Raw genomic sequence first — 13,866 nt, 5'->3', positions numbered from 1 at the left:
TTTTAATAAGTGTTTATGTATCCATAGCATTATCTATGCATTTTGGCAGGGAGATTTTATTCTTTGACTCATAAGTAGTCTGTTCTTGAAATAAATATATTACTTTAAAAATTCAGGCTTAAAATACTAAATAATTCAAGCTGGGGGTATAGCTCAGTGCTAGAGCCTTGTCTCACAAGGATCTGGGTTCAATCTCTAACACTGCAAAAGAAACAAAAATCCTGAGTATTTCTAAGGAAGACTGTTTTGGGGCTCTACAGTATACCTTCTTAATAATTAAAATTTATTTTACTAAATAATTAATAAAGAAACAATAATTTTCTAATGTTAACTATCAGGTAGTGATAAGAACATTTGATCTGATATTTTAACAATCCCATTCTGTGATAGCATATGGTTCATTCTGCTGTAATGTAGATCACGTTTTCCTGGCAGATTTAGGCAACAGGATCCCATGCAATATTGGAACTGACCATGTTTTTTAACTTAGACCAGCAGACTGACGTTAACCAATTATTAACTGACATTAATAATTGTTTGGGAAACTTGAGAAAAGACTCCAAGTCCCATTGACACAGTGAGCGCGCATGGCTTACCACTGTATTATATTGAAAATAGCTGCGTGTTATTTTTCTAGACTTTTCCAGATTAGCTCTGTAGTCAAATGACCTGGAACTCCCCACATAGCCCAGGTTGCCTTGGCCTCCTAAGCACTAAAATTACAGGTATGTGTGACCTTACCAGATGCAGTTATTATTTTAATTTACCAATGATAAGACACATCTTAACTATATCTAGTTTCAACACAATAAAAAATTATCTCTTTGCCAGGTGTTGTGGCTCAGGCCTGTCATCCCATACTGTGTAACAAGTTCAAGGCCAGCCCGGACAACAGTAGCAAGACCCTGCCCCAAAAGACAAACAATAACAACCCCCCCAACAAAGTCTGTTTCATTCCTTAGTTACTTCAAATATGAAAAAATATTCTTTTATAATTATTTTTAAATTAGAAGATGAATAGATTAAGTGACTTAAAAATCAATAAGCAGACTCTAAACTGATCAGACTATAAAGTGATCATTAGTTCCCAGTCAGTCTCACTCCCTAGAAATAAACATGGTTAATAATTTCGCATGGTCCTTCCAGACATTCTAATGCATTTAAAGCATATACTCTTTCCTTTCACAGGTAATATATCTCAGAGTCCTGACCTCTGGGGCTATAATTGAAGTCATGTTTTGTTTTCAGCTTTTTACTCTTTTTTTTTGTTTTGTACCAGGGATCAAACTCAGAACCTTGCGCTTGCAAGGCAGGTGCTAGAACCACTGAGCTAAATCCCTGGCCCTCCAGCTTTTATTCTTGACATTGATTTTTACTTTGAATATTTTTCTTTATACTCTACTTAAAAAATATGTGAACATTTTATTTTACAAAGTAGGGGTATATGTATGTATATACAGAACAACTTCAAGTACTTTCCCCTTCCATAAATTATGTAACTTTATTTTTTTCAGCATTGGGGGCCTTATTCTGGACACAACTGTATCTGACCCAAACTTGGTTGGGATTGTTGTTTACACACCGGTTATTAATGGTAAGAATTAGGTATAAGTCTTTGTTTACTCTGAGGCACCAATAGTCTTAGGGCTCATTTTTAAGAAGTCTGTCTTCCCATCCCATCCATTTCTCTCTCTAACCCCGCTTTGCTATACAGAGTAGAAATTACATTCCCTGGTCTCTGAATGTAGCATATGTTTTTGGAAAGGGTGGTTTCTTAATCTTATCATTAGATATTATTTTGGCAGTCAGGTATCACCTGAGTTTTAAAGCTGGTATGGGAAAATGTTATCTCAGATCTTAATTATCCTTTGCCTTGGACTTATTTGCTATCATGAATTGTTTTGTTGCTGCTTTTGCCAATTGCCATGGATAAATTAGAATCATTGGGTCTACCATGGCTTGAATCAACTCATTTTATTAAAAGCTGTTGTTCTGCTGATCTCTTTAAAATCTGCCTTATATATTTTGTTATCTATAAAAAGGGAATTATAATACTTAAATTCACAGGAATTTTTCTATGAATTACATTTACTGAGATGATTTCAATTTAGTCCTACTGGCTACTGGCTATCATTAAATTGGATTTTAGTGTAACCTAGATAAATGATAGTGAACCTTTCAGAGCTTTCAGTAATTCAAACAGACTGCTGCGGCATGCATGTTGTAAGTTTGCCCACCACTAGTCTAGATCAGTATAATTTAAGAAGTAATTTTACCTGGGTAAAAATCCTGTCACAGCATATACTTAACATTTAATATGAATTGCTTCTGTATATTTACTTAAAATTTTATATAAAGGCAAGCTCTGTAGAAATCTAATCTCATATCTAAAATTTCCACTGAGCTTTTAAATTTTTGTCTGCCTTAAGAATGCACAAGAACACGCTTCCCTTCTAGGCCCCACCCAAGGGTCCTGAGCCAGCATTTCCCTGTCACCCATCCTTAAAATCATGGAACCATCTGACTCCACCTGGCTCTTCTCCTCCTCTTTGACTAGAAAATGACCAGAGCTGTGCTCACATGACTGGCTTGTTCGTTCATTCGTGTGACCAGCATGGCTTGCCATTGTAGTCTGAGTCTCACCTCAGCCTCCAGACAAGTAATAAAGCTCCCTGACTCAGCCCCTCACCACTAAAAGACCAGTCTTCCTTAAACATTGTTTTTGTGATGTCAGGAATAAGATAAACAGTGGTTTTCTCCTACATATCAAGTTGGAATTTCGCTGTCTAGCTTTCAAAACCCTCTACTATGCTGTTGGACCCGAAGCTTTTTCTGTGTTCATTCTGACTAGAGTCTGGTGCTGTCCCTACAGAGACTGTCTGATTTTCACTGCCTGGCAATACCACCACTCTCCCTCTACTTGTTCAAATTCCCTTCAGTGAAAGTTAGTTGACAAAGTGATCAGTGTAAGTATCAGCCAGTAATGGTTGTTACAGCTGTATCGAACATTTCAGAAAGAAATTTACCCTAGACTGCAGCCAGCCCTTTAGGTAAGGGCTATTCCACCTTCCATACAGGCAGTTCCAGAACTCCATGAAGTGCTATCTTTGGGAGTCTGTGCCATGGTGCATCGCATGGTAGTAAAATCCTTTTCAAATCTCAGTAACCTCTCAGCTGAGTACTGCAGTGAATCCATCTTTTGTTAAATTCCACTCAAATACATTCATGGGAAGATTCTCTCCATCCGTGTTCCTCAAATAAGATGGAACCGGGCCGGGGATTTAGCTCAGTGGTTTCGCCGTCTGCTGCACAAGCGCAAGGACCCAAGTTTGATCCCCGGTACCAAAAAAGAAAAAAAAGATGGAACTATTTTCTTTTTGAGACAGGGTCTGACTGTGTATCCCAGGCTGACCTTACTGTGAAGCCCAGGCTGCCCTCAAACTCGAAGTGATCCTCCTGCCTCAGCTCCCGTGTGCTGGGATTACAGGAGTGTACCACCACCCCTGGCTAAAATGGAACTTTTGAGACCTGGATTTCATTTTCAGTCTGCTAGGGGTGTACTGTTTAAAGGACCCCTGTTTATCCTCATCATCTTCATCACTTGCTCTCATTTAGTAGATGCATAGCATGGCACATAACACAGTTCTTTTATGTGGCATATAATATATTTTATGCAAGTTATATAGCATTTAATCCTCACAATAAGATAGTGATTTTTTAAAAGACAGTAATTTAATTTGTTCATGGGTTCATTTCCAGGCAGGTGGTGAGTTGAGATTTAAACCCAGATCTAATTCCAAAACATGAAGTTTTTTTCTCTTATAATATGCAGCTACTGATTTATCTGTTTTATTAGATACATGGATATATATATCATTTAAAGAAATAAAACATAGCTGTGATGATTTTATGATTAGGATATTGTTTAATACTTACTAACATCTCTCAGAACTATTAGCATTCTCCAAAATAGATTTCTCTAGTTCTGTGAGATGTCAGTAACTTCCAGAGTGACTTCTGTGGTCAGTTAATATTTGATAAACATTAGGTTAAACAGGGCCAGGGATTTAGCCTGCTGCACAAGCGAAAGGACCCAAGTTTGAACCCTAGTACCAAAAAAACAAACAACAACAACAACAACAAAAAGGCATTAGGTTAAACAGATTTCTTGACCCCGGGATTTCCTAAAGCCTTTGTCTTCCAGCATGTTCTGTGACTCTCCTGGGACTTCTGCTAGCTGGGTGTCAGAATTTCTGGGTCTAAGCTTTACCCACACTCCACACTTGGTAGGGTTTATGTCATATATTTTTATCACAGTTTACTTTCTAATAATATACATATTATTTTTACATATAGGATTAAGAGGTTTATGTGAGTTGAAATACCACTCTTTCTTCCATGTTCTTTATGTCATGCACTTTACTTTGTTATAAACCCTATATTCACATTGTTATTATTTGTGCTATAAACAGTTACTTTTTAAAGAAGATTAAAAATGAGAAAATGGTATCTTCTGTATTTTCCCATGTAAACTGGCATTTCCAGCACTCTTCTTTCTTTGTGTAGATCCACATTTCCATCTAGTATTACGTGTTTTTCTTCTTGAAGAAGTTCCCTCAGTGTACCTTGAGGGCAAACCTGTAGAGAAAATAGGAGCTCCAGGCATAGTCTCTCCCAGAGTGCTTTATTGCCTCTCCTACACCTCTGTAATTAGCTTTTCCAGGGCTTATTTTTAGCTTTCTGCCTGCCTCAGCAGGGCTAACACTTAGACAGAGCCTCCTGCAGTCTGGACACCACCATGGTACCTTGCTCTGTCAGCTACTGTGCCATTGTTTCCTGCATCTTCCGTGTCTTCCTCTCTCCATCTTCTCCCTGTGGCCCTCAGTGTGTTCAAGTCTTTCATCCTAAGTCACCTTTCCCAAGTGTTCTGCCTTCTCAGGCTTTTGTTCTTTCTTCTACTCTTTATAACAGACTTTCCCGGCGTAGTCCGTACTTTTTCACTTCATTGCATTCCTTCCCTCTTACTCCACATAATTGCTTCACTAAGCTGGTCAGTGACCTTCTGGTGTCTTTGTCCAGTTATTTCCAGACTTCAGTTCAGCTGCTTGATAGTGTTTGATAAGCCCCCCCACTTCCCCAGTTCTCATCCTATTCTCTGGAAATTCTCTTTTCTTTTCCTTTACTGGTTTCTGCTTTTTCTTGCCTTAGGTGTTTGTGTTATCCAGGACTGTCATCATGATCAGCAATTTTCAGTCTCCACCTTTTTCAGGAGTGACACTGTTTAGTCCAGTGATTTCCCAGGTATAGTCCCCAGACCAGCAATGTTCCTTAGGATCTGGCTGCAAATGCAAATTCTCAGGCCTGAATCAGAAGCCCTGAGGTAGGACCCCTGTTGATTCTGATAATGTGCGAAAGTCTGAGAACCCTTCTTTTTTCTTTTTCTTTTTTTTTTTTGTCTTTGTCATGTGGCTTTAACTCTTTTGCTCTAGGCTTGACATATATATGTTAGTTTCTAGCTCCATACTTTAAAGGGGATGTTTTCACACATTATTTCCTCCCCCAAACCCACTCTTCTTTCCATGTTTCCTAGGTCAGCTAGTGATTTTATTATCCATGTAGGACCCCTAGGAAGACATCCTAGAGTCATACATTTCCTCACCTTTAAACTCTACTGTTAACAGCTCTTCTGTGTGTTTGGGGGGGGGGGTGTTTATTGGAGATTCAGCCCAGGGGTGCTCTATCCCTGAGCTACATCCTCAGCCCTTTTTATTTTTTAAAAGGAGCCCTTGCTGAGTTGCCCAGACTGGCCTCAAAGCTGTGATCCTCCGGCCTCAGGCTCCCGGGGTGCTGGGATTAGAGACATGTGCCACTGCACCCCATTTACCAACTCTTGAGATAACTGCTACATTAGTCTCAAATGCTTTGTTTCTCCTTTCTCAGCTTTTGTTCATTATCTTTTCCTGGATAGATTTCCATGAATGACCTCCCCGTCCCTTCTGCCATCCAGTTTAACCTGTCATGCTCATTTGCTGTCAAGATTTATCTTCCTAACAAAACTGATCTTGGTCCCTGCTTAGAGATAGTTAACACTAGGCATGATGGTGCATGCTTGGAATCCCAGCTACTTGAGAGGCAGAAGAATTTCAAGTTTGAGGCCAACTAAGGCAGTTTAGCAAGACTCTGCTTTAAAATAAAAAAGGGCTGAGGATGTAACTCAGGGGTCGAGCATTTGCCTACCAACATGTACAAGGCCCTGAGTTTAATCCCCAGTATCATAGAAAAAAAATTTTTTTAAAGATCACAGTTAGCTTTTTGTTTCCTAGAGAATAAGGTACAAATTATTTATCATAACATGTTGGGCCCAGTCTGCCCTGACATCTGCCTCTCCAGTCCCAGGCCCCACAGCCACCATTTCAGAGTCCCTTCTTGTTGGATCACTCAGGCGTTCTCAATCAAGCACATCCTGTGTTTCTGCAGCCTGCTCTTGAACTTACTGCTTTTCTTCTCTTTGTACAAAGTGCTGATCATTTATCCAGACCCCATTAAAATGTCACTTCTACTGCAAAGTTGATACGTAGCAGTTAGTTGCTATCTCTTCTGTGCTTCCGCAGTACATTTTAGCAATTTTATTACAGTATGCATTTTGAATGATGGTTTCCTTTTTGTATGACTCTCTGAATAATGCCTACCACATTAAGATCTGGTAATTGCTGAATGAATAAATGCATGAGTTAGGGCATATATTTAGTTTTGCTGAAAATTGTATGTAACTGAATTGGAGGAAATTATCTTGTTAAATAACAACTTACAATATAAACAAAGAATTACATGTACATTAGCAGGAATTGATGAGGTGCATTTAAAGAAGCAAAAATAGAAAACGGTTCCTTCTGTTCGTATAAAAATGGCAATGATGGCAACACTTATTCCTTTCTTTAATTTCCCCTGTGTGTAACTAGAAAAATTGGCTTAATATTGGTTTCTCAACATTTCCTCTTGTGGGTCTAATGCTTGTGCTCTTTGGATAGGAAAGAATATTTGGAATGGAGCTCTTTAGACATTAAAAGAGAAGATTTTTGTAGGAAGAAGAAAGAGTCAAGCTAGAGAGCAATTATGAGAAGAAAGAGAGCTATCAATGTGGCCAAGGAGGGTGATTCAAGTGGGACCATTTTTATTCAGCAATTAGGAAATCATTCGAGAGAGTTCCGTTCAGTTGAATAGCAGGTTAAGTCAGTGAAAGCACAATTTCACAGTAGGATATTATTAACAGTGAAAGTGAATGAGTTACATCTTATTTGAGAGCAAGGATGACTCCAAGTACTTATGTATGATATTTCACTCATGTAAACTTCAAAAGCATGTAAAACTAGGTGATGTATTGTTTAGGACTATACATATAATGTAGCAGTGACATGAGAAAAGCAAGAGAATTAAAAACAATTAAGGACAGTTACTCTGATTGGGAAGGAAGGGGTTGGGGCTGGGAAGGGCATGGAAGGCACTAAATTTAAAGATAATGTTGCTTTTTTCTTCTGTCTGGGGGATGGAACCCAGGGCTTTGCACTGAGCTATGTTCCCAGCTCTTCATTTTGAGACAGGATCTCACTGAGTTACCCAGGCCTGAAACGTGTGAACCTCCCAAGTAGCTGTATTCTTTTTTTTAAAATAAAGTGATGGATCCGTGGATGGTTTGTTTTTTGTGGTATGATTTTTATAGCCTACATACTTTATAATATTATATTTGTATCTATTATATTTGGTATAAAACAATTAAAATCTTGGAAGTAGCATTTTTAAAAAAATTTCTCATTAAGTGGTTGACAATGAAAAGAAGAGAATTAAGCAAGAACTCCAAAGGGCCTGGAAGTTCAAATGTGGGCCTGTTTCTAGGAGAAGAGATGTAGACGTGTTCGTGGACAAAGAGGCAGAGGACGGTGGAGAAAGAAGCACAGGGGCTGCAGGGGAGATGGCGATAGAGGGAGCCAGCAGGAAGGGAGGGCCACACGTAGCCCTGGAGGACAGAACCCCCAGGACCTCAGAGGGGAGGGATGGGCGGAGACACTGGCTGCAGCCTCCAGAGAGGAGTCTGAGATGAAAGTACTTACAGCTCCAGCCTCGGTTGTCCCAGGAAAGCAGATTCATTTTCCAGGCAGTGTTTCCCAACCTATCTAGTGTCACAGCACAAGTAGGAAATTCTGTGTACTGGGATGACACACCAGGGGTCAGACTGCGGGCAGGGCAGAGAGATGAGTCTCGACCCAGCAGTGACGCATTTGCGGTGCACTCACTGGGAAGTTCTGACCTACGGCTGTGTGCTCAGACTGCTTTTTTCATCATCTTCCTCTGAAAGAGGCATTTTAAACCTTTTCCCCCTAAATATCCCCACCTGTAAGATATTAAAATCCCAGACATACTGTCTGTCCAGTTAGTGTGCTGCTGTGCACCGATGTGCATAATCCATGTGTATGACATGTGTAGATAGATGCGTGTGGACCATACACAGAGATGGAGCTGTGCTTTGCACATGACATAAGGAAGTCCCCCACACAGCGCCCCACACACGAGAACCAGTTTTTGCTCTTTGGAAATGCACGATCCTGGCTGGGGAAGTGGGAAACACAGGGACTTTGCCAGTCCAGTTGCTGGCCCTGTTTGTGTGTTTGTATATGGCTGGGCTGGGAGGCAATGAGAGAGATGACAGGCTGGGGAGCCCAGGCAAGTGCGCCTGCCCTGTCTGCATGAGGGATCTTCACTCCAAGGGGCTTTGTGTGTTTCTTCTGAAAAACTGGAAAATAGGTCTCCCTACTTTGCATTTCTTGAAACTAAAAGTAATTTGAGTTAGGGTTAGGGTGGATTATAAGGATTGCTTTTTAAGAACATGAACTTTAATTTTGGGTTCCTTTGGAAATGTGCAAAAGAATTCTTGACAGAATTTGAAATATATCCTGTGCTGTGTGTGCTAAACATTTGCTGGAAACATGTATTTCTAAATTTAACAAAACATAAATTTAAATTTTAAATAGTCCCTAGGTGAACCTGTTAATAATTTCTTATTGTATGAAATGTTTTTATTATTAACTGTGCTTATTCTAGCAGAAGATACCTGAAATTAGGTTCTGTGGATACTCAGGAGTGTCACTAATTATTTAGTATATTGACAAGCTGTTTTTACTAATGTTTTTAATTTATGTGAGACTATCTTTATATGTTCTCCACCAGCTTTATTAATGCAATTAGTCTCTAAAGAATTTAAATAATTTAAAAGAAAGGCTAGTAACAAGCTCTTAATAGAAATATAGCATATATATATAGCAAGAAAGCATTTTTGACATCAAAGGAAACTACTCCAAGGTAATAATTTTGCAGTAGCTTGAAAATACAACCAGCAATCATAGCAAGACCATGACAGGCTAACACTTTAATTAGTCCCTTCACTAATTGTATTGTTTACTCTAAAATGTTATTCATCTTATCTAGAAAAGTTTTTCTAGTGTCTATCTCTGAATCTCCATTGATTTTATTTTCCCTTTGGTGCAGTTGTAACATCAGTTAGGTTTTCAGGATTATAGCGTGCAGCAAGTCAGGGAACAGGGAAGAGGGTGGTGATAAGTGGATTGTGTGTAAAGGTTTGTTTCTTATGTTAATGTGCTACCTGGTAACACAGATAAAAGCAGTTTTATAAAGTGGAGCAAGTCTGTGGGTTTTTGAAGAGAACTGCAGATAATCACCAGTAGCTTTTTGTTTTAGACTCAATCCAGGGCAAGACACAGCTAGAGTAGATAGTTTCAGGCCTCCCAGTGCACGTGTGCTTCTAGCTAACAAACACGGAACGGAACGGGACGTTACCACCATCCCGCTCCGGGCCCTGAAGCTCCTGGGGGAGTGCCTTGAGGGGGACTGCAGTGCATACATTCCCGTGGGAAGCATCCGGCACTGAAACACATCCCTGAGTGTAGTCATTTGCCTGGCATTAAGTCCATTTCTTTTTTCCCAATGCAAATTACTTTTCTGTTAATAACTCGGTATAAGTATTTTAAATTTTATGTGTCCCTTTGAACTGTGAGACCATGTGCATGTGTATTTTTACATAACTATAAATCACTTTCAAGCAACTATGTAGCCTGATTTTTTTAACTCAGCGTTGTATTTATTTTTTAAAATTAGTTCTTGTTTGCAATACCTGTTTACAATCCTTGTGTGGAGTTGGTACATGTACATAACACATCTTAATATCTTAATTCTTCTTTTCATCTACACTCCCATCTCTTGATCCACTTCCTGTGTGAGAAACATCTGTCTCCCTCAAGTACAGTTCTTAACATTAGATTCTTTTCCTTTGGGGGACTAAACAGAAACCCACAGATGTTTCCGAGGCTTTTTCCCCTGGTTTCTCCCTTACTGATTTCCCCATCACCCCTTGTGAAAGTGTTTATGTTGTGTAGCATAAATTTTCTTAGCTCTTTCAGTTTCTAAGATATATTCATTTTCTTTCAGTTAAAGGAATAAGTTACTGGCCTTGTTTTTGTGCTGTTATCAGATGAGTACCAGTTCATGCCAATTATTCAGTGTCTTATTCTAGTTGTTTACTTTGGAAATGGGCTTAGATTTAGAAATTTCATATTTTAGAAATAGTTATCACAAACTTCTAGTAAAAAATTCATTGAGTGTACAGAAAGCAGCTTAAACGGTTATTTAAAATATGGTTACCCAGTTGAGTGCGCTGATACAGATCTGAAATCCCCACACTCTGGGAGACTGCCTGGGCAGCTTGGCAACTTCTCAAGACCCTCTCTCCAAGAACAAAATACCCTGGGGATGTAGCTTAGTAGAAGGCCCTGGGTTAGGTCACCAGTACGGCAAGATAATAAATGATTAAATACAGACAGGTACCAAGTAATTTATTCTTTTTCTTCTTTAAAAAATAATATGTAAATTAAAAAGCAACAGAGTTCTTAGACATCCTCTGACCAGTGAATTGTCCATCACGTTAAGTGTGAGGTCTTACAGTTAGGGAAACACCAAGTCAGAAACACACTGTGTAAATTGTTAAATTATTAGTGACGCTAGTTAACATTTGGTGAGCCTGCACTGTGTGCAGAAAGTGCTCAGTGTCTTTGATGCATGCATTACTTTATCCAGTTCTCTCAACATCCTTAGGAGGTGGCTGTAAATGACCTCACTTTCAGACAAGAAAATGGGAGCCCCAGAGAAGTTACCTGTCCCGGTCACAGCAAGCAGCCAAGCCGTGTTCGTGCCCATGCGGTGCGAGCCAGCACCAGGAATCTGCCGAGGACAGAGCTTGCATTCATGAGCCCTGGTTATCCCACCTCAGCAATGTGACTTTTAAACACAGTTTTAAAGACATTTATTTTCCTTTAGAAAAATTTCCAGAACTCCATGGGATGCATTTTAAAAACATTTTAATAATGAACTACATTTTAAATTATCCTGAACAGTTGCTTTTAATGAATTTTTTATTTACCAAATGACATGTGATGAGGAAATTGTGAAGCTACATTTAGTTTAAAATAAAGTCATTACAATTTCAGTTTTTAAAATACTGCATTTAAATTGCTTTATTTTTGGTGCATTGGCACAAAAAGATATCATTCTCTTGGCTTTGGAGGAGAGAGTTCATGCTTTTCTCATTTCTCTCTCATTTTTTCTGTGATTAAAAAAACATTAACATTTTATTCCCAAAGTAACAAATTAGCTCTTTTAGAATTCAGCGAATGCCAAAACTTCACTAGGTGTTAGGCAATATAAAGGTAATGTAATCACTCCCCACCATGTTCCTGAGTATAGTCCCCACCTATTCCTCAGGGCAAGACTGCAAGGCTACTAGGGCTTGGTTTGGGAAGTTACCTATGATTGGGTCCTAAAATCATCTCTTAAATTGTCAAAAAAGAACTCATTATCTAGCCACAACCAGATAATTCTTTACAAACAGTAACAAAAGCAAAAACAGAACCAAGCAGTCTTGCATCCATTGTTTAGGAGGGAGAATCTGTGGTGTTTTCAGGAAACTTGGATCTCGGTTGGGTGACAGTCCTGGTCAGAAGGCTGCTGGCTTCTGGTCTTCTCCAGTGTGATCAGAGCCTTTGGTTTCAGTGCCTGATGCAGACATCCTGTCAGGATTGTTCTCTGTTAAACGCATCACTCGCTAGGAGACATGCACCACATAATGGCACTTTGGCCAACAATGGGCCTCATGTATGCCAGCAGTACAGGTTCATATTGCCAGTGCTGCGCTAGCAGGTTTGATGTGTGAAAGTACACTGTATGGTATTCACACAGAGAAGAAATCACCTAACAAATTCCTCAAAACACATCCCCCAGGTTAAGTGATGCCTGACTATGTATATTCAATGTGATTCCAATGGAGTTCTGAATTCAAGACTTCCAATTCTTGCAATAAAATTAAAAAGACATATCTCAAAAGACATATAAATGGCCAATAGATATTGAAAAATTGCTTAATATCACTAATCATGAGAGAAATGCAAATCAAAACTACAAAGGATAAATCTTCATTCCAGCAAGAATAGCTGTTATCAAAAAGACAAAAGGTCATGAGTGCTGGCAAGGATGCGGGAAACAGGGAACCCTTGCACATGCTTGGTGGGAATGTGTATTAGTACAGCCATGTGGAAAACAGTATGGCGTTTCCTCAAAAAATATATACCCACTATTGGGTATATATATGCAAAGGAAATAAAATCAGTAGAGACATCTGCACTCCTGTGTTCATTACAGCCTTACTTACAATAATCAAGAAGTGGAAATAGGCACGTTTCTGTGAGCAGATGAATGGATGAAGATGGAATACTATGTAGCCATAAGAAGAAGGTAGTGCTGTCATTATGACAACATGGACTGAGGGCTGAGAATGTGTAGGGAACAGGGAAAGGGGATGTTACCAGAACCTCTGCAGTAAGTCCTAGTCTTCTGCGAGCCACAGCCGCACAAGGCGAATTACAGGAAAGGTAGAAAAATGAGACTGAGAAGAAGCTGAGCTTTGGGTCTGATCAGTGCTGCTCTGGGTGGCAAAGACAAAAGCCTTCGCCTTACTGCACCTTTTATTCAGTACTCAGTACATCAGGACAAACAAATGTAACAGATGACTTGCAGAGAGTTCAGGACATCCTGCTAAATAAGATGTAACAACCCAAGAACGAGGAACTGAGTAGATGTTTGTTCCTCCCAGGATGTTTCTTGTCCTGGATAATCACAGCATCACCGGATCATTGAGGTCTCAGTTGTGACCAGAGGCCAAAATGGAATTATGTCTCAGAATTCCATAGCTGGGCTGTAGGCAGGAGAACTAGGCTAACCAAATGATTTTTCCCTAAAATTATGTAGCGTTGCTCCCAACAAGGATGTAGCTTAGTGGTGCCATGCCTGCCTGGCAAGCACAAGGTCCTGAGTTCAGTCCTTGGTACCAGGAAAAAAAAGAAATACAAGCTTAAATATTGCAGGGTTTCTCTTATATAAGAAATCAAATATATAAATAAAGTACAAAATAAAAAAAATAGGAGAAAGACACAACATGGCCTGACTTGGAGTAAAACAAAACAGGCACAGAGAAACATGGCCACATGACCTCACTCATGTGTGGAATCTAAAGTTGATCTCAGAGGCACTGAGAGAAATTGAGGGGGAAATGGTGGTTACCAGAGGTGGGGAGAGTTGAGGAGAGAGGATGCAGAGAGGTTGATCCGTGAATTCTAAGGTACACTAAGATCAGAGTAAGAAGATAGGTAACAGTTATGTACTATTCAGGGGGTTTTAAATGTTTTCAGTACGAAGAAAGAAGTATTTGAGAAGGTTGACATGTTTAAAACATTCATCTGCTGATGGGCATAT

General features: G+C 39.4%; 1 protein-coding gene across 4 annotated transcripts in view; it reads left to right on the top strand.

Moving 5' to 3' along the window:
* Positions 1 to 13,866, top strand: part of Slc41a2 (solute carrier family 41 member 2) — a 103,458-nt gene that overhangs the window by 54,680 nt on the left and 34,912 nt on the right. For 3 of the 4 annotated variants that reach the window (XM_087192737.1, XM_087192736.1, XM_087192738.1), the window contains one exon: positions 1,515 to 1,594. In XM_087192737.1, coding sequence (XP_087048863.1) covers positions 1,515 to 1,594 — 80 coding nt within the window. Of the gene's footprint in view, positions 1 to 1,514; positions 1,595 to 11,157; positions 11,514 to 13,866 lie in introns of those variants that run through there. The other variant, XM_087192739.1, reaches the window with a different exon arrangement.

Source organism: Heterocephalus glaber, unplaced genomic scaffold (genome assembly GCF_053883595.1).
Source record: "Heterocephalus glaber isolate CG9 unplaced genomic scaffold, H.glaber_assembly_v1.0 deba00001572, whole genome shotgun sequence".
Lineage (NCBI taxonomy): Eukaryota > Metazoa > Chordata > Mammalia > Rodentia > Bathyergidae > Heterocephalus > Heterocephalus glaber.
This window is presented reverse-complemented; position numbering and strand designations above follow the sequence as displayed.